The sequence below is a fragment of the Phacochoerus africanus genome, chromosome 4, assembly GCF_016906955.1.
Source record: "Phacochoerus africanus isolate WHEZ1 chromosome 4, ROS_Pafr_v1, whole genome shotgun sequence".
NCBI classification, from domain to species: Eukaryota; Metazoa; Chordata; class Mammalia; order Artiodactyla; family Suidae; genus Phacochoerus; species Phacochoerus africanus.
This window is the reverse complement of record NC_062547.1, coordinates 72,864,077-72,888,560: the sequence shown is the minus strand read 5'-3', so window position 1 is coordinate 72,888,560 and position 24,484 is coordinate 72,864,077. Positions and strand designations below refer to the sequence as shown.

The 24,484-nt window shown below is 50.4% G+C and overlaps 4 protein-coding genes across 4 annotated transcripts in view; 2 read left to right on the top strand and 2 right to left on the bottom strand.

Annotated features, from left to right (window-relative positions):
* ACER1 (alkaline ceramidase 1) overlaps positions 1-19,244 on the bottom strand; it is a 62,930-nt gene extending 43,686 nt beyond the window's left edge. Inside the window, exon 1 of the mRNA XM_047777356.1 lies at positions 18,248-19,244. The gene's annotated coding sequence lies outside the window, so the exon portion shown is untranslated. The remainder of the gene's footprint in view (positions 1-18,247) is intronic.
* Positions 10,053-15,622, top strand: CLPP (caseinolytic mitochondrial matrix peptidase proteolytic subunit). The gene is made up of 6 exons (XM_047777354.1): positions 10,053-10,296; positions 10,387-10,458; positions 10,987-11,083; positions 11,902-12,089; positions 13,279-13,384; positions 15,286-15,622. Exons 1-6 carry the CDS (start codon positions 10,111-10,113, stop codon positions 15,456-15,458), a joined length of 822 nt encoding a protein of 273 aa, XP_047633310.1. The 5' UTR covers positions 10,053-10,110; the 3' UTR covers positions 15,459-15,622.
* Positions 19,205-20,865, top strand: ALKBH7 (alkB homolog 7). Its single transcript, XM_047777357.1, has 4 exons — positions 19,205-19,455; positions 20,092-20,265; positions 20,355-20,479; positions 20,645-20,865. The coding sequence occupies exons 1-4, from the start codon at positions 19,252-19,254 to the stop codon at positions 20,805-20,807; spliced, it is 666 nt and encodes a 221-aa protein (XP_047633313.1). The 5' UTR covers positions 19,205-19,251; the 3' UTR covers positions 20,808-20,865.
* Positions 20,866-20,968: 103 nt separating this feature from the next.
* Positions 20,969-22,882, bottom strand: PSPN (persephin). The gene is made up of 2 exons (XM_047777358.1): positions 21,491-22,882; positions 20,969-21,409 (listed from the first exon to the last, which is right to left on the bottom strand). Exons 1-2 carry the CDS (start codon positions 21,642-21,644, stop codon positions 21,102-21,104), a joined length of 462 nt encoding a protein of 153 aa, XP_047633314.1. The 5' UTR covers positions 21,645-22,882; the 3' UTR covers positions 20,969-21,101.
* Between the last annotated feature and the right edge of the window lie 1,602 nt (positions 22,883-24,484).

Below are 24,484 nucleotides of genomic sequence, written 5' to 3'. Positions count from 1 at the left end.
AATTTGAAGCCATCTCTACTCCTATGATAAACACAAGACATGCTCAAATTCCATCAACAGGCACATGGGCCAACAAACTGTGCTCTAGCTATTACAGTGGAATATTATTCACCCATAGAAAGGAATGAGGTGCAGATTCATGCTACAACATGGATGATGCTTGAAACCATCCTTGGTGAAAGAGGCCAGACACTAAACATCACCTGTTGTATGACTGCACTTACATAAAATATCCCGAAAAGATAAAGCCCTAGGGACAGAAAGCAGACTGGCAGGTGCCCGGGGCTGGGGAGAAGGGGGATGGAGAGTGACTGTTACTGGGTATAGCCCTTCCTTTGGGGTTGATGAAAATATTTTAAAACTAGAAAGAGGCAGTACAATTTTGTGAATATACTAAATGCCACTGAATTGTATACGTCAAAATGTTAATCTTATGTGAATTTCATCTCAATTTTTATTTTTTTAATTTATTTTTTATTTTTTAATTTTATGGATGCACCTGTGGCACAAGGAAGTTCCTAAACCAGGGATTGAATCCAAGCCACAGCTACCACCTACACTGCAGATGTGGCTACACTGGCTCCTTTAACCCACTGCACCAGGCCAGGGATCAAACCCACACCTCTGTGGCAACCTGAGCCACTGCTGTCAAATTCTCAAGCCACTGTGTCACGGCGGGAACTCCCCACCTCAATTTTTTAAAAAGCACAACATGCTGGAATTCCCTGGGGGCTTATCGAGTTAAGGATCCAGCATTGCTTGGCAGACTTAGGCTGCTGCTGTGGCTGGTGTTCGATCTCTGGGCCCAGAAACTTCCACATGCCATGGGTGTGACCAAATATACCAAAAAAAAAAAAAAAAAACCCACAAACAAAACTATGTCATGCTTATGACATGACCCATAAAAGAAGAGAAAGAAGAAAATAAGTATTACCCATACCCCTCCACTCACACTCTTAGCATCTAGGCGTGTGTGGTCCCATCCGCACATATATTTGCAACAACGAGATGGGGGTGTCACCATTGTCTTATTACCTGTTTGTTTTCTCCTTTACAAAATGGGTCATCTTGGGATATTCAGGGTGTATTGACTGAGAAAGGACATGGAGGAACTTTCTAGATCTTGAACAGGGTGACGAGTTACATGGGTGTACACCCGGGTTAAAAGATTCGTAGAGTTTTACAGTTAAAATGGATACACTTTGGGGGGAAGGGATGACTTAGGAGGAGGGGAATAACAGATACACACTACTGTATAAAATAGATAATTAACAAGAACCTACTGTATAGCACAGGGAAATCTACTCAATAGTTTGTAATAACCTATCTGGGAAAAAATAATGGACATATGTCTATGAATAACTGATTCACTTTGCTGTACACCTGAAACGAATACAACATTATAAGTCAACAAAACTCCAATCAAAAAGGAGAGAGAGAGAGAGAGATGGGTACACTTTACTGAGTGTATGTTCTACTCCAATAATTTTTTTAGAATTACACACCCAGGGACTATTACCATGTCTATAAAAACGAATGCACAAGAGTTCCTGCCGTGGCTCAGCAGAAAGGAATCTGACTAGCATCCATGAGGACAAAGGTTCCATTCATGGCCTTGCTCAGTGGGTTAAGGATCCGGCATTGCCAAGAGCTGTGGTGTAAGTTCCAGATGCGGCTAGGATCTGGCATTGCTGTGGCTGTGGTGTAGGCCGGCGGCTACAGCTTCAGTTCAACCCCTAGCCCCTGGGAACCTCCACATGCCCCCAGTGCGGCCCTAAAAGGACAAAAAAAAAAAAAAGCGCAACATCGCTTTTCTCGGACCCCATTTCAATATCCGTCCCCTGCACATTTGATGCTTCAAAAACTGCTGGCCGGTCTCAGCAGCTTGTGCCCCTGCCGGATTCATTCTTTTGCCTGATCCGTTCTCTTCCTTGGACCTGTAACTGCCCCCACCCCCAATCCTGGCTCCCTCCACTCCCTCCCTCCCCGTTCCTGGGGTAGGGCGGAGAAGGAAAGATCCTATACCCACCGAGTGCCAGAATTACAGAACCACAGGCTTCTTGGAAATCTCTCCTTAGATACCCACAGGCTGCCCTAACTCATCAGAGCCTAATCCAGGGGTTCTCCGACACTGGGAAATGTCTAGAGACCGTCTTAGTTGACCTGATCGGGGACCGCTGCTGACACCTAGTGGATGGAGGCCAGGGATGTTACTGCACATTCTATAATGCACAGGATAACCCTCTCACCACAAAGAACTATTCAACCCCAAATGACAGTAGTGCCAAGGTTGAGAGATGCTGCCCTAAACTAACTCATCACCTTCCCCTGACACCCACATCCCCATCTCAGTAAAGAGTACCTCCATGCACCCAGTGGCCCCAGCCAGAAAGATCTGAACCTTCCCCCCCTCCACTATCATAATCAATCCACTCCTGAATTAATCAGGTAATACTAGCTGATTAGTATTACAATACTACAACGAACAAATCCCAAAATGTTGAATGACCCAGATGTGATGGATGTTCTTTTATGGGTCATGTCTGGCTGGGGCCATTGGGTGCATGGAGGTACTCTTTACTGAGATTGTGATGGAAGTATATTGCTCTAAAATAAAAAATGTGTTCCTCTTTGCTGTACAGCCAACACAATACTGTAAATCAACTATAATTTTAAAAAAACCTATAAAACAAACAAAAAAATGTGTTTATGCAAATGAATTTATCTATGAAACAGAAACAGACTCACAGACACAGAAAAAGACTTGTGGTTGCCAAGAGGGAAGGGAAGTGACGGAGGGATGGCTTGGGAGTTTGGGGTTAGCAGAGGCAAACTATTCTTTTTTTTTTCTTGTCTTTTTAGGGCCGCACCTGAGACATATGGAAGTTCCCAGGCTATGGGTCAAGTCGGAGCTGTAGCTGTCGGCCTACACCACAGCCACAGCAACTCAGGATCCGAACCACGTCTGCAACCTACACCACAGTTCATGGCAACGCCAGATCCTTAACCCACTGAGTGAGGCCAGGGATCAAACCGGTGTCCTCATATTTACTAGTCGGATTTGTTTCCACTGTGCCACAATGCAAACTCCCCAAACTATAGAATGGTAAACAACAAGGTCTCACTGTAGAATGCAGGGAACACTATGCAATATCCTGTAATAAACCTAATGGGAAAAAAAAATCTGAAAAACAATATATATATATGTATAACTGAAATTACAGTCATTAATTCTGCACAGCAGAAATTAATACCACATTGTAAATCAACTATACCTCAATAAAATAAATTTAAAAACAACAACAAAAGCAAGTGAGCACACAATTTCATATGTAATGGGTTTGTCTCAAATTAAATAAACACACAATTTTGATGGGAAAAAAAACCATCTCAGTAAAGAATACCTCCATGCACCCAATGGCCTCAGCCAGACATGACCCATAAAAGAACAAAAAGAAGAAAATAAGTATTACCCATACCCCTCCACTCACACTCTTAGCATCTAGGCGTGTGTGGTCCCATCCCAACCTACACCACAGTTTGTGGCAACGTCAGAGCCAAAAAACGTCTTCCTGGATAGGTCTTCCTGATAGGCTCCTTCTGTGGTTCTACCATCTTTATCAGGCCACTGCATTCAACTGCAAGAGCTGGCAGAAGGGGAAAGAGAAGGGAGAAGCCAATCTGCTTCTCCAGCTCCTCAGCTTGGAAGGATCACATCATTTCCTTTCAGGATACACTGGTGAACTCATCACATGGTTCCTTGGATGCAGGGGGTGCTGAGAAATGTAGTCCCGGGATGGAAGGGTGCAGTGACCACCCTTTGAGGGACCTCCAAGGGTGCCCACCTCTTATATTCACCCCTTGGCAGAGTCATCTGACCCACGCTGAATGGTGGCTAGACCATCCCACCATTGGAATACTGTGGAAGTCATAATGTGTGCCTTCCAAAGCCAGGTTGTATCAGTTCTTACAGCTTCCGCTGTGCGCTCTTGGGTCACTCGCTCTAGGGAGAGGCCAGCTGCCATGTTGTGAGGACACTCAATTAGTGAAGAGGTCTACCTGGCGAGGAACTGAAGCCTCCTGATAGCTAGCCACCTGCCTTGTCCAGTATCTGACTTGCTAGCCATGTCAGTGGGCCACCTTGGAAGTGGATCCTTCATCTCTACCTGAGCCTTCAGATAAGACAACAGACAGCCCGGGCTGATAGTTTGACCCCCAACTTCAGGAAAAACCCCAAGTCAGAACACCTTGCTAAGCTGCCCAGAGAAACTATGAGATAATGTTTATTCTAAATGATAATGTTGAATGTACTGTTATTTTAAGTCACTAAATTACAGGATTATATGTTATGCAGCAATAGATCACTGCTAAAGAAATAGGACTTTTATTTTTTAATTAATTTATTTATTTATGTTTTGCTTTTTAGGGCTGCATTTGTGGCATATGGAAGTTCCCAGGCTAGGGGTCGAATCAGAGCTACAGTTTACAGCAACACCAGATCCTAACCCACTGAGCAAGGCCAGGGATTGAACCCGAAACATTACGGATCCTAGTCGGGATCGTTAACCGCTGAGCCACGAAGGAAACGCCAAGAAATTATGACTTTTAGAGAACAATTTATCACACAATCTGCAAGCTCTGTCTGTTCTCCCTAAACGTTTCACAAACCCACCCCACTCCCCCTGCTCCAGATTCTACCTCACACAAGCTGCCGCCACATGTCTCTTCTGAATGGCTGCATCTGCCTATTGCTGGTCTCCCTTTGTAGAAGACATTTATCTTATCTTTTTGTTTTTGTTTTTAATTTTTAATTTTTATTTCTTATTGCGGTATAGTTGATTTACAATGTTGTATTAATTTCTTCTAACAGCTAAGTTATTCATTTATACATATATACATATATATACATTCTCTTTTGTAAATATTCTTTTCCATTATGGTTTATCATAGGATAGTGAATATAGTTCTCAGTGCTACAGAGTAGGATTTGATTGTTTATCCCCTCTGTGTATAGTAGCTTACATATGCTAACCCCACCTTCCCACTCCACTCCCTCCCCAACCCCTGCCCCCTTGACAACCACAAGTCTGTTCTCCTTGATCCTGAATCTGTTTGTTTCATTATATAGATTCATTTGTGTCGTATTTTAGATTCCACATATAATTGATATATAGTATTTGTCTTTCTCTGTCTGATTTACTTCACTTAATATGAGAATCTCTGGGTCCATCCATGTTGCCGCAAATTGCATTACTTCATTCTTTTTTATGGTGAGTAGTATCTCATTGTATATATGTACTACATAGTCTTATTTTTCTTTTTTTAGGGCCATATCTGTGGCATATGGAAGTTTCCAGGCTAGGGGTTCAATCAGAACTGCAGCTGGTGGCCTACAGCACAGCCACAGCAAGGGAACTGAGCCAGTCTGCAACCCACACTGCAGCTCATGGCAATGCCAGATCCTTAACCCACTGAGCAGGGCCAGGGATTGGAACTGGCATCCTCATGGATACTAGTCGGGTTCACTACCGCTGAGCCACAATGGGAACTCCCTGTACTACATCTTCTTAAACTATTCATATGTCGATTGACATTTAGTCTGTTTCCATGTCTTGGCTATTGTGAATCATGCTGCAATGAACACTGTCTTTTTTATTTTTGTGGGGCTTGGGGTTTTGGAGCTTTTTTCCCCCAATATTCAGTTATTTCTTTGGGAGTGGTGACTTTATTCCTTGTGGCAATGTCTATCATAGTGGCTGTGACTAGCCAAACCATTCCTAATGCTCAGCCTCTGGAAACTTCTATCTTTTCCAAGGTGGGTATTCCAGGCTGACATCCATACTGAGAAAGCTCCAGTGTTTAAAAAAAAATCCTCTCTGGGGGTAAGACTTCTTTTTTAGCTGCACTCATGGCATGCAGAAATTCCCAGGCCAGGGATCAAACCCATCCCACAGCAGTGACCCAAGCTACAGCAGTGACAATGCTGGATCCTTTGTTTTTTTTTTTTTTTTTTTTTGTCTTTTCAAGGCTGCACCCGAGGCATATGGAGGTTCCCAGGCTAGGGGTTGAATTGGAGTTACAGCTGCCAGCCTATGCCACAGCCACAACAAGGCTGGATCCAAGCCAAGTCTTCAACCTACATTACAGCTCACGGCAACACTAGATCCTTAACCCACCGAGCGAGGCCAGGGATTGAACCTGCGTCCTCGTGGATGCTAGTCGGGTTCGTTAACTGCTGAGCCACAATGCGAACTCCTCAATGGTGGATCCTTAACTTGCTGAGCCAACAGGGAACTCCCAGACAATTTCTGTTACTTCCCACCAACTGGTGGACACATCTGCCTTCATCACTGCCTCACTTCTATGTCCTGCTCAATCTCCCCACTCTCCACCCATGAGCCATTCTTTCATTGACTCGGTCAATGTTTATGGAATACCTACTGCGTGCTTAACACTGTTCCAGATGCTGAAAAAAGTAGAGAAATGCCTTGTTCTGCTGAGCTTATAGTTTAGCAGGGAAGACAGACAGTAAACAAAATAAGCAGTAAATGGGAGTTCTTTAACTCAGTAAATGGCCCAGTGGTTAAGGATCTGGTGTCACTGCTGTGGCTCAGGTCACTGCCGTGGCATGGGTTCAATCCCTGGCCTGGGAACTTTTGTACATTGCTGGTGCAGCCAAAAAAACCCCATAAAATTTAACATTAAAAAAATAAGCAGTAGAAGTGCCCTTCGTGGCTCAGCAGTTAACAAACCTCACTAGGATCCATGAGGATGGCAGGTTCAATCCCTGGCCTCAATCTGGGTTATGGATCAGGCATTGACGTGAGCTGTGGTGTAGGTCACGGACATGGCTCAAATCCCATGTTGCTGTGGCTGTGGTGTAGGCCGGCGGCACAGGTCCAATTTGACCCCTAGCCTGGGAACCTCCATTTGCCATGAGTGCAACCCTAAAATAGCAAAAAACAAACAAACAAACAAAAAACAGTACATGTATCCTATGGGAGCACTTCTCAAATTTCAGTATGCCTGTGGATGGATGGCCTGGGGATCCGGTTCAAATGAAAGTTCTGACTCAGTAGGTCTAGAGTGGAGCCTAACAGGGGTCCTTTTTTTTTTTTTTTTTTGGCCATCCTGTGGCACATGGAGTTCTTGGGGATCTGAGCCACAGTTTCAACCTACTTTAAGACACTGTGCCAGGTCAGGGGTTGAACCTGCACCTGACATGGCAGAGTCGCTGCTGATCCTGTTGCACCACATTGGGAACTCCCAGTCGGCCTTATTAACAAGATCCCAAGTGATGCTGCTGGTCTGTGAAGCCTATTTTGAGTAAGGAGGGACTAGGCTAATAAGTCTTATAAAGAAAAGTAAAGCACAAGAACAAAAAAAAAAGGAGTTCCTGTCATGACACAGCAGAAAGAAAAGAAAAGCAAAGCAAGGGAAAGGGGTACAGTGTTCTGGGACATAAGGGTGGGGCTTGTGGTCTTCAACTGGGGTGTCAGAGGGGACAATGAGTATGGAATTGATGTGAGGTGAGGAGGGTGCCATGGGAAGGGCATTCCAGGCAGAGGGAACAGCCAGTGCAAAGGCCCTGAGGCTGGTGTGTACCTTATTAGTGAGAGGATTAGCAAGGAGGCCAGTGTGGCTGCAGTGGAGTGAGTGAGGGGGTCAGAGCAAGGAGGTGAGCTGTGGAGCAGGAGGGGGCGGGAACTCCCCATAAGGTTTGAATTACCTTTTAAGAGGATCACTTAGGCTGCTGAATGAAGAAACAGCAGGGCCTGGGTCAGTGGTGAAGTTGCAACACTTGGGAGGGCATTATCAGGAATGGTTAAAAGGAGGATGTGAGGAGTTCTCATCAGGGTGCAGCAGAAACGAATCTGACTAGGAACCATGAGGTTGCGGGTTCGATCCCTGGCCTTGCTCAGTGGGTTAAGGATCCAGTGTTGCTCTGAGCTGTGGTGTAGGTCGCAGACGCGACTTGGATCTGGTGTTGCTGTGGCCCTGGCATAGGCCAGCAGCAACAGCTCCAATTAGACCCCTAGCCTGGGAACTTCCATACGCCGCTGGTGTGGCCTTAAAAGGGCAAAAGACCAAAAAAAAAGGAGGATGTGAAAAGCAGTTGAACTGTGAATAGGTAGAGCAGGTAGAACAAAGGCAGTGAGGGCAGGAACTGTGGGGCAGTGTCAGGACAAGGGAGAGGAAGCCAGGGGGGAACTGAGGGGGCTGTGGCAACCAAAGGCACAGCCCTTCTCCCCAGGGCAGGGCAGGAGTTCAGCCCTCAGGGGAACCAGCTGGGCAGAGCCACCCACCTGACTCGCAGCAGAAACTGGGAACTGGGACACATACCTCCTCAGCCACCGCTGGGGAAATACCACTCCTAGTACCAGGAATGCCTCCAGGGGCCTCCACCAAACTCTCCCACTTCAATATCTTACCTCCTCTATACTGCCCTTGATCCTATAAGGCGAGGAGTGTCTGTGTCCTGCTCTGTCTCCTGAGAAGAATGGGATCCCAGTAGGCACAAAACTACCCAGCATCAAGTCGAGAGTCCAGCAATTAGGAGTGGTCTGCCTGTGAACTCCTAACTATGCATCAAAACCCACTTCAAACAGACCCTCATTTGGATGGATTTCTTGGATGCCCATGGTTGCTGACCTAACACCACATCAATGGCTAATACAAATTGAGCACTTACTACATTCCAGGTCCACTCTGAAGCCCACAACCCTAGGATATAGTTTATTATCATTAACTGCACTTTGTAGATGAGAAACTAAGGCTCCAGGACACACAACTTGTATGTAGTGGATCCAAGACTGAAATTCAGGGGATGTTAGAGTTCTCTTGTGACCCAGAGGGTTAAGGATCTGGCATTGTCGCTGCAGTGGTTAGGGTCACTGCTGTGATGAGGGTTTGACCCATGGCCCAGGAACTTTCATATGCCATGGGTGTGGCCAAAATAAATAAATAAATAAAGATAAATTCAGGGGATGTCAATATGCTGCCTCAGCATCAGGTATTGTTAAATCCTTCCCTGTGAGGTTGGTCACCATCTTTAAACAATGCACTTAAGATCACATAGCAAATCAGTGGTTGAGCCAGGCTTGGCACGTGGGTAGCTGACTCCAAAACCCTCAGCTCTTAACCTTTCTCACCTCTTCATCTCTCTCTCTTTTTTTTTTTTTTTTTGCTGTTTTGTCTTCTTAGGGCTGCTCCTGAGGCATATGGAGGTTGCCAGGCTAGTGGTCAGTCAGAGCTATAGCTGCAGGCCTAGCCCACAGCAACGCGGGATCCGAGCTGCATCTGCGACCTACAGCCCAAGGCAACACTGAATCCTTAACCCAGTGAGCGGGGCCAGGGACCTAACCCTCATCCTCATGGATACTAGTCAGGTTCATTAACCACTGAGCCACGACAGGAACTCCACTTCATCTCTTGGCTCAAAGTGTAGTTGATAAGCACCTAATGTGTGCCAGGCACCGTTTTAGGCTCTGGGGACAAAATAAGGGACAACGCTGCCGTGACATTTGAAATGAAAGACGAAAAAGAATCCACCTTGAGAAGATGTGGAGACAGAGAGGAGTCCCAAACGTTATCAGGGACGTAACCCTTCTTCCCCCACTCCTTTCTCCATTCTCTTCTCTCTACCAGAAACGCCTTCAAAGCCCAGCTCCAATACCCACTCCTAGGAAGCTTTCCAGACTGACCTCCCAGGCCACCCCTTCGTTTCTATAGCCTAGGGTCCCTCCCTCTCTCCCACCCATAACTACAGACTGATGGGAAGATCTCAGTAGTAGTCTGCCCCGCCAGGCTGGAAGATCGTTGAGGCCGAAGCCCAGCGGGCACACGGAGCTGATTTTTAAGATAAGCAACGAAGAGCAGAAAATTGTGAAGAATCTCTGGGAAAGAGACTGAAGCAGGCGCCTTTGAAGTTCTCTGGCTCTGCACTGGCAATACTTCCCTGATCCCGCCCCTTCCAGACCCCGCCCCGTCAACAAACCAGCCCTGTCGCTTCCCGGAAGTGGGAGGTCTCGTGAGAGGGCCGCAAGCGCAAAGCACGCCGAGAATTGTAGTTCCGGCAACGTACGGCGGCTGGGATAGGCGTGCTGCACGATGTTGCCCGAAATATTGGTGCGGGGGGCCCGGGTGGCCGCAGGCAGGTTCCCCGGGCTGGGGTCTCGTCTTGTTGCCCGCTTTTCCCCACAGCGGACGCCCGAGAACCGCCTGGTCATGCAGCGGAGCCTGCACGCGACAGTGTCCCGGGCTCTCCCGCTCATTCCCATCGTGGTGGAGCAGACGGTACAGTGGCCGGGCGGGGACAGGGCCTGGGGCTGGGAGGGCTGAGGGCTCGGCGGGCCCTTGACCCTCAGCCTCATCTTGCTCCCGCAGGGTCGCGGGGAGCGCGCTTATGACATCTACTCACGGCTGCTGCGGGAGCGCATCGTGTGCGTCATGGGCCCAGTGAGTGCCCTGCGCCCGGATCCTCCCCTGCACCTGCCCAGACCCCATGCACCCCTGCCCAAACCTCCTAGGTTCCCTAACCTCGCCTCCTGACTTTCCTTCCTAGGCTCCGCCCCTCTCCCAACCTGACACCAGTCTCCCGGGCACCTCCCTCTCTCCTGGCCCCTAGAACCCCCTCTACCCCTTTATCAAACCTTCTGCTTCCCCTTTACTAATCTCTGATTGCCTACCCCACCAATAACCCTCCTCCCCATTCCTGGGCTCCACTCCCTCTCCCCAAACTCCTGATCCCTTCCTTTCCTGTACCCTGAGTCTACTGACAGCCCCCTTCCTGGGCCCCAAACCCCCTGGATCTGGATCACACCCCCCCCCCCACCGAATCCCTCCTGGGTCCTGAACTCTTTCCAGTTCTTCTTACTTCGGCTTTGACCCCCTTTAGGATTCCCTGACTCACCCCCAGGCACCCTGTAACTGACTCCTTTAGCCCTTACCCCCACTGGGGGACACCCATGCCCTCCCCACTTGCAGATTGACGACAGTGTTGCCAGCCTGGTCATCGCACAGCTGCTTTTCCTGCAGTCTGAAAGCAACAAGAAGCCCATCCACATGTATATCAACAGCCCTGGTGAGCAGGGCCTTCCCTGGGTACCAGGGGCACTCCTGGGGACAAGCTTGGTAACTCCCAGGAATGAACCCCCAATCAGAGATGTTCACTTTCTGGAGAAGGAAAAGGTGTGGAGCTTCCTTCAGAATCCCCAGTGTCTTGGAACCTCCAGAAGCTGCCTGCCCCTTGCTTGAACCTGCCTCTTTTATCCTATGTGTAGTGTTTTACCGACCTGACCTAAAAATAAATGTCAAGATTTTTTTAATTGGTAGATTCCACACACCCCATGCTCCCCACCAAAGGGAGAAGAGCCAATCCTGATTGAGCATGTACCATGGCAGGCACTTTTCTAAGCACTTTACACACATTTAACTCAGTTTATCTTCATGGCAACCTCACGTGATTGGTATTCTTTAATTATCTCCAATCCACAAGGAGACACTGGTTCCAAGAGGTTGGCTAACTTGCCCAGGGTCACACATGATAAACTGCCTGCCCAGCTAGGGGTCATAACCCCAGCAGGCTGGCTCCAGAGCCTTGGCTCTTAGCCACCATACTCTCCCAACTTCTAATTTCTCTTGAAATTTTGGCAGATCTGGCCCTCCTGGGCCCACATGCACTTATGGCAACTGTCAGCTTACTCTGGAGCATGCATTCTCTTCTGCCCCACCTGCTTCGTATCACCTGTTTCTGTCACCTCCCTACCCCCGGAAGTATTTGTGCTTGGGACCTGGCTCTCAAGGGTGTCTACACCAGCCCTCCCCCAGGGCCAGAGGCTGCCCTAGGGAAGGGACAGTGGGAGGAAGTGGCACAGCCCCACACTTGTGCCCCATCTGCAGGTGGCGTGGTGACCTCAGGTCTGGCCATCTATGACACGATGCAGTACATCCTGAACCCCATCTGCACGTGGTGTGTGGGACAGGCCGCCAGCATGGGCTCCCTGCTTCTGGCCGCAGGCACCCCGGGCATGCGCCACTCGCTCCCCAACTCCCGCATCATGATCCACCAGCCCTCTGGGGGCGCCAGGGTGAGTGCCAGGCCCTGCAAGCTGCTTTGGGGATGGGATAGGGGACAGGGTCTAGAACAGAAGGGCAAGCTGGCCGGAAGTCACATGGGGGTGTGAGAGTGTTTTCAAATGTAGGTTTTAGGACTTCGCACTGTGGCACAATGCATTAAGGATCCAGCATTGCCATAGCTGTAGCTCAGGCCACAACTGCAGCTCAGATTCGATCTCTGGCCCAGGAATTTCCATATGCCACAGATGTGGCCAAAAAAATAAAAATAGAATAAAACTTTTTTTTTTTTTTTTTGCTTTTTAGGGTTGCACCTGAAGCATATAGAGGTTCCCAGGCTAGGGGTCCAGTTGGACTTGCAGCTGCCAGCCTAGGCCACAGCCACAGCAATGCAGGAGCCAAGCCACATCTGTGACCTACACCACAGCTCACAGCAATGCCGGATCCTTAACCCAGTGAATGAGGCCAGGATAGAACTCGCAACCTCATGGATCCTAGTCAGATTGTTTCCACTGTGCCATGAGGGGAACTCTTAAAAATAAATAAAATGTAGGTTTGATTAGTATGCAGGTATAGTGAAGCCAAGAGATCAGGAGAGGATTGCCATTGAAAAGACAGTTTGGGAGTTCTCTGGTGGCTCAGTGGGTTAAGGATCTGGTGTAATCACTGCTGTGGCTCTGGTTACTGGATTGTATCTCAGCCCAGGCTATGGGGGCCACATAGAGAGGCACCAGGGTTGGTCAGAAGGAGAGAGCGGGCAAGAGCCTTCGTTTGGTTTCTGCAGGAAAGAATGAGCAAGCAAGATAATCAGGCTTAGGACTGGCTAGTGTGAACAGTTTCTGGGGCATAAGGACTGTCCCTAGTTATCTGGTACCCCAATAACTGGGCAGGGGGATGGTGACCCAGAGTGTGGGCTTGGATTGGCTGGTTTGTATGTAAAAAGTGTGCTCTGGACAGTAGAAGTAGGAAGTAGCTGCCCTGGGAGGCGCCATTTCTCCAGGTCAGGGAGGTCCCAGCTGCAGAAAATAACATAGAGTTAATACAGGAAGCCTTCCTGGTGGCGCTGATGATGAAGCAGGATGTGGAGGGACTCACAAAGCCCAGCCAGAAGCCCAGGACCTGCTCTGGAATCCCCGTCTCCAGTCTCTCCCCAAGAGTGGTACCCACTGACCCCAACCTTCTCCCTCTTGGGACGTCCCCCAGGGCCAAGCCACAGACATTGCCATCCAGGCAGAGGAGATCATGAAACTCAAGAAGCAGCTCTACAGCATCTACGCCAAGCACACCAAGCAGAGCCTGCAGGTGATTGGTGAGTGCCCTGTCCCGCGCGGGCTCCCAGCTGCTCCCTTTTATTATGACCAACACACACCTGGACCTCGGTGTTACTGACACTCGGGGCTGGACCATCTGTGCGGGAGCCTTCCCGGGCAGGATATGTGGCACATCCCTGGGCGCTGCCTACTAGATGCCAGTAGCACCTCCAGCTGTGAGAGCAAAACTGTCTCCAGATGTCACCCAGTGTCCCCTGGGGGTCAGAATCCTCCCCACCCTGGTTGAGAACCCCTGTTCTGAGCACTTAATGTGTTGTTTTGTTGTTATTGTTTTTCCGGCCATGCCTGCAGCATGCAGAAGTTCCCCAGGGCAGGGATTGAACAGCAGCCACAGCAGTAACAAGACCCAGTCCTTAACCCATAGAGCCACCAGGGAGCTCCACGAGCACTTTAAAAAGACCCACTTACAGGAGCCTCACCAAAACTTCACTGAAATAGGTCCAAAGGTTTGAACAGGGTCTTCCACAAGGAATGTTCCAAATGGCCAAGACACGGAAGAGGCTCATCATTCTCCCTCCTCCCCCCCGCGCTTTTTAGGGCCACACCCACAGCATACGGAAGTTCCCAGGCTAGGGGTTGAACTGGAGCTGCAGCCGCCAGCCTGCACCACAGCCACAACAACACAGCATCCAAGCCGTGTCTATGACCTATGCCACAACGGGAACTCTGAGGCTCATCATCTTTTTTTTTTTGTCTTTTCTAGGGCCTCATATGAGGCATATGGAAGTTCCCAGACTAGGGGTCTAATCGGAACTCTAGCCGCTGGCCTTCACTAGAGCCACAGCAACATGGGATCCGAGCCATGTCTGCGACCTACACCACAGCTCACAGCAACGGCGATCCTTAACCCACTGAGCGAGGCCAGGGATCTAACCCGCAACTTCATGGTTCCTAGTCGGATTCATTAATCATTGAGCCACGACGGGAACTCCCTCATCATCTTTGGTGATAATGTTTAATAATGATGTCAGTAGTTATTAGGGAAAGGCAGATAAGGCCATCATGAGATACCACTTCAATCCGCTGCACCAGCTAAGAGAAAATACGGACACCACCCACTGCTGAGGGGCGTGTGGAGCAATTAGAATGTCCATCCACTGCAGGCGGCCATGGACAGGACACAGCCCCTCTGAAAAGCTGTGAGGCAGTGAAGCTGAACACACAGGAAGATGCGGCCCTAAAAGCAAAAAAAAAAAAAAAAGAAGAAACACAGCACTGTGTGCTAAAAGAAGTGAATGCTCTAAGGGTCTGTATTTAAAGGGCAAAGACTGGCATAACTAACCTGTGCTGTTTTAGGCCACTGTTAGGGTTGTGGTTACTCCTTGGCAGGGGGTCAGTGATTAGAAGTAGCCCCAGTGAGGTTTGGGGGGCTGATTGGAGTGCCGGCCACGTGGGTGTGTTCACTCTGAAAATCAGCAGTGCCCACTTATTCGATCCATGTGCTTTCCTGGATGGACATTTACATATCAACAAAGTTTTTTAAAAAACTGAAATAGGGAATTCCTGTTGTGGCTCAGAGAGGGTTAAGAAACTTACTAGTACCCACGGGAATGCGGGTTTGATCCCTGGCTCCACTCAGCGGATTAAGGATCCAGCGTTGCCATGAGTTGCAGAATAGGTCGCAGAGATGGCTCAGATCTGGCGTTGCTGTGGCTATGGTGTAGGCCAGCACCTGCAGCTCCGATTTGACCCCAGGGGGATATTCCATATCCTACAGGTGCCTCCCTTAAAAAAAAAAAAAAAATTAAAGCAGGTATTTTACTCATGGGAAAACTGAGGCACAGGGAGGGTAAGGCCAGGGTCACACAGGGAGGAAGGGGGTAGATCAGGAGCCGGAATGTAACCCCAGACCTTAATCACTACCTTGCTTCCCTTGCAGAGTCGGCCATGGAGAGGGACCGCTACATGAGCCCCATGGAGGCCCAGGAGTTTGGCATCTTAGACAAAGTCCTGGTCCACCCTCCCCAGGATGGTGAGGACGAGCCTGAGCTGGTGCAGAAGGAGCCCGCGGCCGCAGCGACCACAGCAGAACCTGCCCCAGCGAGCACCTGAGAGCCAGCCCTCACCCTCCGGAGGAAGGCGGGGGGCAGCCCTCCCCATCCCTCGGCCCTGAGCCTGGAGGGGCCCCTTGAGGAACTCTGGATTTGGGAGTGCCCCTCGAGGTGGCATCCCCAGCTGAGACACTGTGACTTTAAATTAAATCTTTGTAGCCTTTGCTCCTGCCTGTGGTGCCTTCCCTCCTTCCATCCTCCACCTTGGCACATGTGTGCCCTTCAGGCAGCCTCTCCTTTCACCCTGACCTTCAGCTGCCTAGCTTCAGCAGATCTACTGCACATACACGGCATTCCAGGCACTGCTCCAGAGGCCACAACTTATTGTCAAGAAAACACAAAAATCCCTGTCCTGAAGAAACTTGCATTCTTGTGGGCATAGAGAGTTTTTTTTTTAAAGAAAAAAGAAAATCAGGGAAATTGTGTGTGTGTGTGAGTGAGAGAGAGAAAGACAGTTTTAGGGGTAGCCTGCGAAGGCCTTGCTGATAAGGTGACATTTAAGCAAAGACCCTAAGGATGTGGGGTTGGGGGGGGATAGCTTGCTGTCTTGGGACCCAGCAGTCCAGGCAGAGGGCATAGCACATGCAAAGTCCCTGGGACAGTACTGTGGCTGGCATGCAGGTGGAGTGAGTGAGGGCGAGAGTGGAGGAGATGCCAGCAGGAAGGGGAGGAGCACAGATCAAAAAAGGCCTGGTAGGTCTTAGCAAGGAGGGAGATGCCCCACGGGGATTTAAGAAGAACAAAAGAGGATGCAAAGAGTTGTGGGTGGAGTACAGCAAGCACAGAAACCTGGAGACCAGCCATGAGATCTGGAATAATCCAGAGGAAGGCTGATGGCCCCAGCTATGCGGTGAGACAGGTCAGATTCTAGCCAGGTTTTCTTTTCTTTTTAGGGCCGAACCTGTAGCATAATGGAAGTTCCCAAGCTAGGGGTTGCATTGGCGCTATAGCTGCTGGCCTACGCCACAGCCACAGCCATGCCAGATCTGAGCCTTGTTTGAGACGTAAACCATAGTTCATAGCAATGCCAGATCTTTAATCCACTGAGTGAAGCTGGGATTGAACCCACATCCTCGTGGATACTAGTTGGGTTCGCTACCACTGAGCCACGAAGGGAACTCCCGGCCAGGTTTTAAAGGCAGGGCTGACAGGCATAGTATGAGATTTGAGAGAGAAAGTAATCTCCAAAAACTCCAAGGCCCAAGGCAGCTAGAAAGATGAGATATTTTTCCCTAATGAAACCAGGAAAGTTGGAGGGAGAGGCAGGACTGGCCAAGAGCAGGGGTTGATTTTGGACACATCATGGTTGATGTCTGATGAGCCTCAGACATCCCAGGGGATGGGTAAGTCTGGGGTCAGGGTTGGGAATAAAAATGCAGGAGGCTCTGGCATTTGGCACAGTGATCACCAGTGGCGCTAAACATCAATTCAGTGCTGCAGGGGCCAGAAGCCAGATTGGAGTGGACCCAGAGAGACAGGGTGGGAAAATATCGGAGCTGGACAAATCTTTCGAGGAATTTTGCTGTCGAGGAGAGTAGAAAACATGGGTCTGTCTTTGAAGAGAGTGCTGAGGTCAATGTTTTGTTTTTTTTAAATTCAGAGGACTTTTTAATTTGGCTTCATTCATTGGTTACATTTGGCTGAACTTTGCATTCCACACAACTTAAAATACACACAAAAGCAGAGAAACTAGGATAATGAGTCTCAAGTACCCATCTCACCAAGTCAACAATGACCAGCTCAAGGCTGATTGTGATTCTTCGCTCCCCTCCGGCTCCCAGCCCTGGATTGCTTTGAAGCAAATCCCAGCTTTTCATTTCATCTATTTCAGTATGTATTTCTGAAGGATAAGGAATATTTATTTCTCAAAAAACTGAAAACAGAACTACCACAACTACCACATGACCCAGCAATTCCACTCCTGGGTATATACCCACAACAAAAACACTAATTAGAAAAGACACATGCACCCCTATATTCACAGTAGCATTATTTACAACAGCCGAGATATGGAAGCAGTCTAAGTTTCCAGTGTCCATCAACAGACAAATACATAAAGACGTGGTGTATATATAATGGAATACTACTTAGCCGCTAAAAAGAATGAAATTTTGTCATTTTCAGCAACATTGATGGACTTGGAGGGCATTATGCAAAGTGAATTAAGTCAGAGAGACAAATACTGTATGATATCACTTCAATGTGGAATCTAAAATATACAACAAACTAGAGAATAAAACAAAAAAGAAACTGACTTAAAGAGAACAAACTAGTGGTTACCAGTGGGGAGGAGGAGGGGGGTGGGGCAAAACAGGGGAGGGAGAAAAGGGAGTTATTATGGGATTATGTAAAATCATGTGCGTGTGTGTGAAAATTTGGAAATTGTAAAGCACTACAGAATTTAAAGAATCTTTCAGGAGTTCCCAGTCATGGCTCAGCGGAATCTGAGTAGCATCCATGAGGACAAAGGTTCAATCTCTGGCCTTGCACAGTGGGTTAAGGATCGACATTGATGAGCTGTGGTGTAAGTCGAAGATACAGCTCAGACCCACGTTGCTGTGGCTGTGGTTGTGGTGTAGGCCAGCAGCTACAGCTCGGATTCAACCCCTAGTCTGGGAACCTCCATGTGCTGTGGGTGCCCCCCCTAAAAAGATAAATAAATAAATAAGCAAACAAACAATAAAGAATCTTTCATTCAAAAAAAGTTAATTGCAAATAAGTAAATAAAAGGAATTTTTAAAATGACAACCACGATACCATTTTCAAGCCTAAAAAAGGAAAAATACTTACCACGGGTGAAAATTCAGCCGATGTCCAAATTTCCCCCGTTGTCTATTTTTTAGTTTGTTCCAATCAGAATCAAACTAAGGTCCATACATCACCACTGGTGGATAGGTCTCTAAGTGTCCTGTAACTGCAGGTTTCCCGTTAATTTCTCAATCTCTCCCTATTTTTCTTCTCTTTCCTTGAAATTCACTTGTTGGAGAAGCAGGGTCCTTTGTCCTGTGGACTTTCCCACTTTCTGGTTTTTGTTGATTGGGTCCTGTCCTTGATATTTCCAGTGTATGAATCTAGACAAGTGTGATGGGAGTCAGGTTCTGCTTTTTGGCAAGTGATCTGCTAGCAGGAGGCACATTAAATCCAGTTCCCCTCTTTTCAAGACGTTAGGAGCTGTTTAGTCTCTGTCTATATCCACCAATAGTCCAATAGGGCTGCAAAATGGTGTCATGCCAATTCTGTCACTAAAGGAAGGGGATTTTTTGTTTATATCCTGCTTTTAAGATGGGAGCCAGCCCGTATGCGGGTGGGAATGACCCAGTAGAGAGGGGGTAACGGGACGTGCTTCGTTTTGACCTTTGGCTGAAACCCCTAACTCCACAAATCTGGCCCCAGCCCATAATCATAGGCTGGAGGTCATTCCCCTGACCCCTACATCTCAGCCCGACTGTACTCTACCCGCATCCTCCAGACCTGGCCGACTTCATAGCCTCGGCCCAATCTTTCTATGACCCCTGACCTCTGACCCCAAGCCAGATCTCGCCTTTGCCCCTGGAGGACGGACAGCCAGTAGTCTGAGTTACAGCGGTCGATGGCGTCCAATAGGGCAGGAGAGGTTCTGGGGAGAGCCAACAGTTTGGGACGCCCAGCCGAGTAATAACCAGTAGCCTTGAGCGAGAGGCGGGACTCTAAGGGAAACCAATCACTGGAGGGAATCCAAGCAGCCACAGCCAATAGCTCTGGGACTAGGGCGTGGCCCTGACCCCCGGCCGCTTCCACGATCCGGCTACGCGACTATGGCAGGGGGCGGGCAGCTGGCGCTGCGAACGCTGTCTGGACACGGTTGGGTGAGGGGCTCGGGTCCGGCTCTCCTTAGCCGCCTGCGGGACGCCGCTGTGGTGCGGCCCGGCTTCCTGAGCGCGGCCGAAGAGGAGACACTGAGCCGCGAGTTGGAACCTGAGCTGCGCCGTCGCCGATACGAATACGACCACTGGGACGCGGTGAGGCTGGCGGCGCTGGGGGCCGGACTGCGGAGCTGCGGAGCCACGGAGGGGCGGAGCCTGGGGCGTTAGGGGTGGGAAGAGTGGAGCGCTGGATGGTCAGGGCTACTGTTGGGGGCGGGACCTGGGGTGGGGGGCGGAGTCTTGAAGCTTGGAGGGGTTTAGGGGCACCGAGACAGTTTTGGAAAATGACAGCAAGGGCCAGAACTAAAGGCAGAACCTGGAACTAGGGGGTGTTTGGAGGACAGAACCAAAGTTAGGGACGGGAACGGGTGTGGAACGAGATGATGGAAAGTCAGGGGCTGGGGGCTGGGGTTGGGTAGGATCATACTGTGAATATCGGGGACCGGCCAGCAATGGGGCCGGGATGTGGGACTGAATTGAAGCCTGAGGGTGGATAGAAAGGACTGAGGCCAGCTAGATGGGTCAGGGGTTGGGTTTTGAGACCCAGGATCATCGGGTTGATAGGGTCAAGGTTGTGAATTGAGGGTGGGGTCAAGTGTTGTGCTGGGAAAACCAGCCCTTTGCTTTGTACTTCCACCACCTTTTTCCTTCCCACCCCCAGCCCCAAACCCATACTTCAGTTTCCCTGTTCTCCCTGGAAGCTTCCAGCCTTGACTTGAGCTCTCTGGGCAGGCCATCCATGGCTTCCGAGAGACTGAGAAGTCGCGCTGGTCAGAGGCAAGCAGGGTCATCCTGCAGCGTGTGCAGGCGGCCGCTTTTGACCCTGGCCAGAGCCTGCTCTCCTCAGTGCACGTGCTGGACCTGGAACCTCGGGGCTACATCAAGCCACACGTAGACAGCATCAAGGTGGGCAGAGACCCGTGCCTTAAAGCTCCCAGCTGGGCGTGAGCCGGCCAAGCCAAAGATTGACTTACCCTCCATGTTCCCTCTTCCAGTTCTGCGGATCCACCATTGCCGGCCTGTCCCTGCTGTCTCCCAGTGTCATGCGGCTGGTGCACACTCAGGAGCCAGGGGAGTGGCTGGAACTCCTGCTGGAGCCAGGCTCCCTCTACATTCTTAGGTACTGGCACCCAAGGAGCCCCCACCCTACCAGTAACTCCTGAGACACCCACCCAGCACTTTTGGTCATTCAGCCCTCACAGCAAACTCCACCTCCCATTGGCAGGCACTCTGCCTGGACTAGGGGCTGCCACCAGCCCACCCACCATACTGTTTTGTCTTGCAGGGACTCGGCCCGTTACGACTTCTCCCATGAGATCCTTCGGGATGAAGAATCCTTTTTTGGAGAGCGTCGGATTCCCCGGGGCCGACGCATCTCAGTGATTTGCCGCTCCCTCCCTGAGGGTATGGGATCAGGGGAGCCCCGGCAGCCACCCCCAGCCTGCTGACCTTCTCGAAGCTTCATAAGACACCTGTGTTTAGTGGATAAAGTTGGAGAATGGACAAGCTGGCCTTCCTGCCTGTTGGTGGGGGGCTGGAGTTGCAGGGGAAGCCCAGGACCCCACCACACCCACCAGGAGCTCCCCCAGCTCAACACATAGTCATGGGGCCAGAGGAGCAGTTTCCTTTATTGTGCCCCTTGCTGGCAGCCCCAGCCCACCTCCCCTTCTCTTCTCAGCATCCAAGTCTCCAATAATAAGCAGAGCTCCTCCAGTGGGTGCAGGGCCCCAGGCCCGGCATCTTTAGTCGCTGCAGGCACAGGCTGCCGCGGAGAGCTGGGGCAGCCGCTGCCAGCGGTGTCGGTCGTCAAGGAAGGCCACGTCGGCATAGCGGGTGGGCCGGCAGCAGGGCCCACCATGGGCTCGGCCCTGGCCCCTAAGCCGGGCCAGTGTCAGGCCATGCTGGGTGCGGGCACCGCGGGGACAGCTGCCAGCGCAGTATTGGAAGATGACCATCTCCTCTGAGGTGTAGCCCAAGCCCAGCTCGGCCACGGGCAAGGGCAGGCTCCACAACTGGCATGGGCCAGCCAGGGCTCGGGGCAGGCGGGCGCCTGTGGGGACGAGGAGGAACTGATAGTCAGGGTCTGGGCAAGAAGGAGTTGGGGAGCACACAGGGTTCTGGGGGTGCTTACCCAGCTGTGTCTTCTGGATCCCTCTGTCCGCTGCTGGCTGGGATGAGAGCTCTCCTTCCACCACTGGAGTCCCCCAGGCCCCAGGGTCCCTGCCAAGGTCCAAATGCAGGATCAGGAGTAGCAGCAAGCTGAGCATGACTCTTCCCATGGCCATGATGATGGGCAGGTCCTGAGGATGGGGATGCCCCGGCCCTCAATTTATCCCCCTGCCTGAGCCAGAGAGGTAACCTCTTCGCTGCCGGCTGCACGAGGGCCCCCACGTACCACACCTTGGGCCCAGGCAGCCCTGCTCCTGCCCCACACACCATCCTTCTAAGAGTTAAGGGCGCACACCCCCCCAACACCCCATCCAGACATTCCAGACCTATTTCCGACACCCCTTCCGCCCCCTGATTTATGAGTGTTGTGGCGGCAGCCAGGGCCAAGCCCAGAGCGGGCAACCAGGGTCCCCACCCTACCTGCTATCTTGAGGATAAGGTGGGGGCCCTGGTGGGATCCCTCCCACTCAAGAGTGCTGGGGCTCAATAACCCCTGCATTGAGCACCAGGGGGAGCAGATGTGTGTGCGGGGAAAGAGGCAGGTCGGCAGGTGGGTGAGGTGACCCAGGAATCCATCATGGCTCCCGCCTGTAAGATTAAGATATCATACCCCTGTCTCCGGGCCTGGCTGAGCCAGCATCAAAACAGGAAAAGGGAGAGGCCCAGGGACGGCCAAGAGCTGGGACATCAGGGGCAAGAAACTCACCCTGCAAGGACTCAAGTCTCTAGAAGTCCCACCTGAACCCCAGGGCTCAGCCCTGCCTTGGGCTCAGAGGACATCAGAGCTGGAGGGGAGGTTAAGCCCTCACCCAGGTCCAGGTGACTTCCCCACCCTTCTCCATCACCTACCTAGGGAAGGGGTCCTCCATCATAGCTTGTGAAAGGGGGCCAGAGTCCCTCCCACAGGGAGTTCTGAGGACAGATATTGAGTGTATAACTCAGTGCCTGGAACTGAGGAGCCGTGAGTGCTTTGAGGCAAAGGAAATAGCAACAGCCTGTGTAGGTTTACCAAAGTGCTCCATCTCACGCAGGTGACACTGGGTTAAAACTCGGATGAGACTCTGTGCCCGAGATCAAGATTAGCAAACATCAAGAGTTTGCTTACACATGGCTGGGGGGGTTGTGTGTGACATAAGCACACCTGTCTGTAGGAGTATAAATGGGTTAGGGCTAGGCATGTGCTACAGGACCCCCGAATCTCACCCTTTTGACCCAGGAAACCTGCTTCAGGAACTTTATCCTACTCAGGATACTTGCTGCCTTTTGTATCAGCAAAAGGCTGGAAAAGGAGTTCCTGTGGTGGCTCAGTGGTAATGAACCCTACTAGTATCCCCGAGAATGCAGTTCCCATCCCTGGCCTTGCTCAGTGGGTTAAGGATCCAGTGCTGTGCGAGCTGCTCGGATCTGGCATGGTGTGGCTGTGGCATAGGCTGGCAGCTTTGATTTGACCCCTAGCCTGGGAACTTCCATATGCTGCAGGTGTGGCTCTAAAAAGAAACAAATAAAAAAGCTGGAAAAGACCTCACCTCCACTGACAGGAATTGCTTCCATGATTTTGGTATGATGGTCCTTACTGCATTGCACGTCGATACTACTTTCAGAATTAAGAAACACACCCAGAGGAGTTCCCGTCGTGGCTCAGTGGTTAACAAATCCGACTAGGAACCATGAGGTTGCAGGTTCCATCCCTAGCCTTGCTCAGTGGGTTAAGGATCCGGCGTTGCCGTGAGCTGTGGTGGAGGTCGCAGACGCGGCTCAGATCCTGCATTGCCGTGGCTCTGGCGTAGGCTGAAGGCTACAGCTCCGATTAGACCCCTAGCCTGGGAACTTCCATATGCTGCTGGAACAGCCCTAGAAAAGACAAAAAGACAAAAAAGAAAAAAAAAAAAAAGACAACACACCCAGAATTAAGAAACACAGATGGAGTTTGAACCCAGGTCCTGCTGAAGGCAAGGCCTGTGCTCTGAACCACTAGGGCACAACACCTGATCTGGTGGGAAGGCCTTAGACCTTGGTCCACATGGCAGACAGAACAAGGGTGATGTTGCCAGGGCCAGGGGCAAGCGCTTCTCTCCTGCTGTCCCAAAGGGCCTGGCGGAAGGATGGGGAGGGAGGTTGGACCGACCTGAGACATTCCTAGGAATTAGCTCGACATCCCAGGCATTCCCATTCGGCAGCCAAGGACCTGTAAAACTGGGAGGGGAAGTTTTCCACATGCAGTCTCCAGCCTGGGCAGGACGGAAGCCCAACATCCCGTCTCCAGCCGGATCACTCAAATAGGGGTTCAAAAGTAGCGCCTACTGCCAAATTTGTTTCGAGCAATGAAACTGTCCATGAATTCAGAAAGCTCTCCTGCTACAGAACACCTAGCAATGCTGACTAAAATAAATGCCTGACAAACTTGTAAGAATCTAAGAGACACCCCTAGAACATCACTGGGAAGGTGAAAAGTAGGGTCCAGATACCACCATCAGCAACAAAGAGGTCTGGGATTTTGTAGCCACATAGGGACAGAGCCACAAGCTGAGAACCACACCTAAAACGGGCTCAGGACAGGACTTCTGGGGCACCTGGTGGCACCGTGTGCAAAAACAAGTCTGGAAGGACTTACCTGCAAAGCAGACCACCTAGATAGAGTCTGGAGCTGGCGATGAGGTCCCCCCGATCCCAGATTACAAAACATGAGAATTGATCATGAAGAGGAGTCAGAGGATACAATAAGATGCCCGTGAGCTTCAGGTATTAGGTGAGTGTGATGGAGGCTCTCAAGACAAGGGTGCTTAAACTAAAAATGTGATGTGAAAGAAAGGATCAAAAACAGAAGGGGCCAGACACTCAAATCAGAACTGCTGTTTTGAAAGAGAAAGGTGACTTTACAAATTGGAAAACAGACAATGAAACAAAGTACTTAATGGGTTTAGGTGGTGGATAAGCCACAGCTGAAGAGAGAACCAGT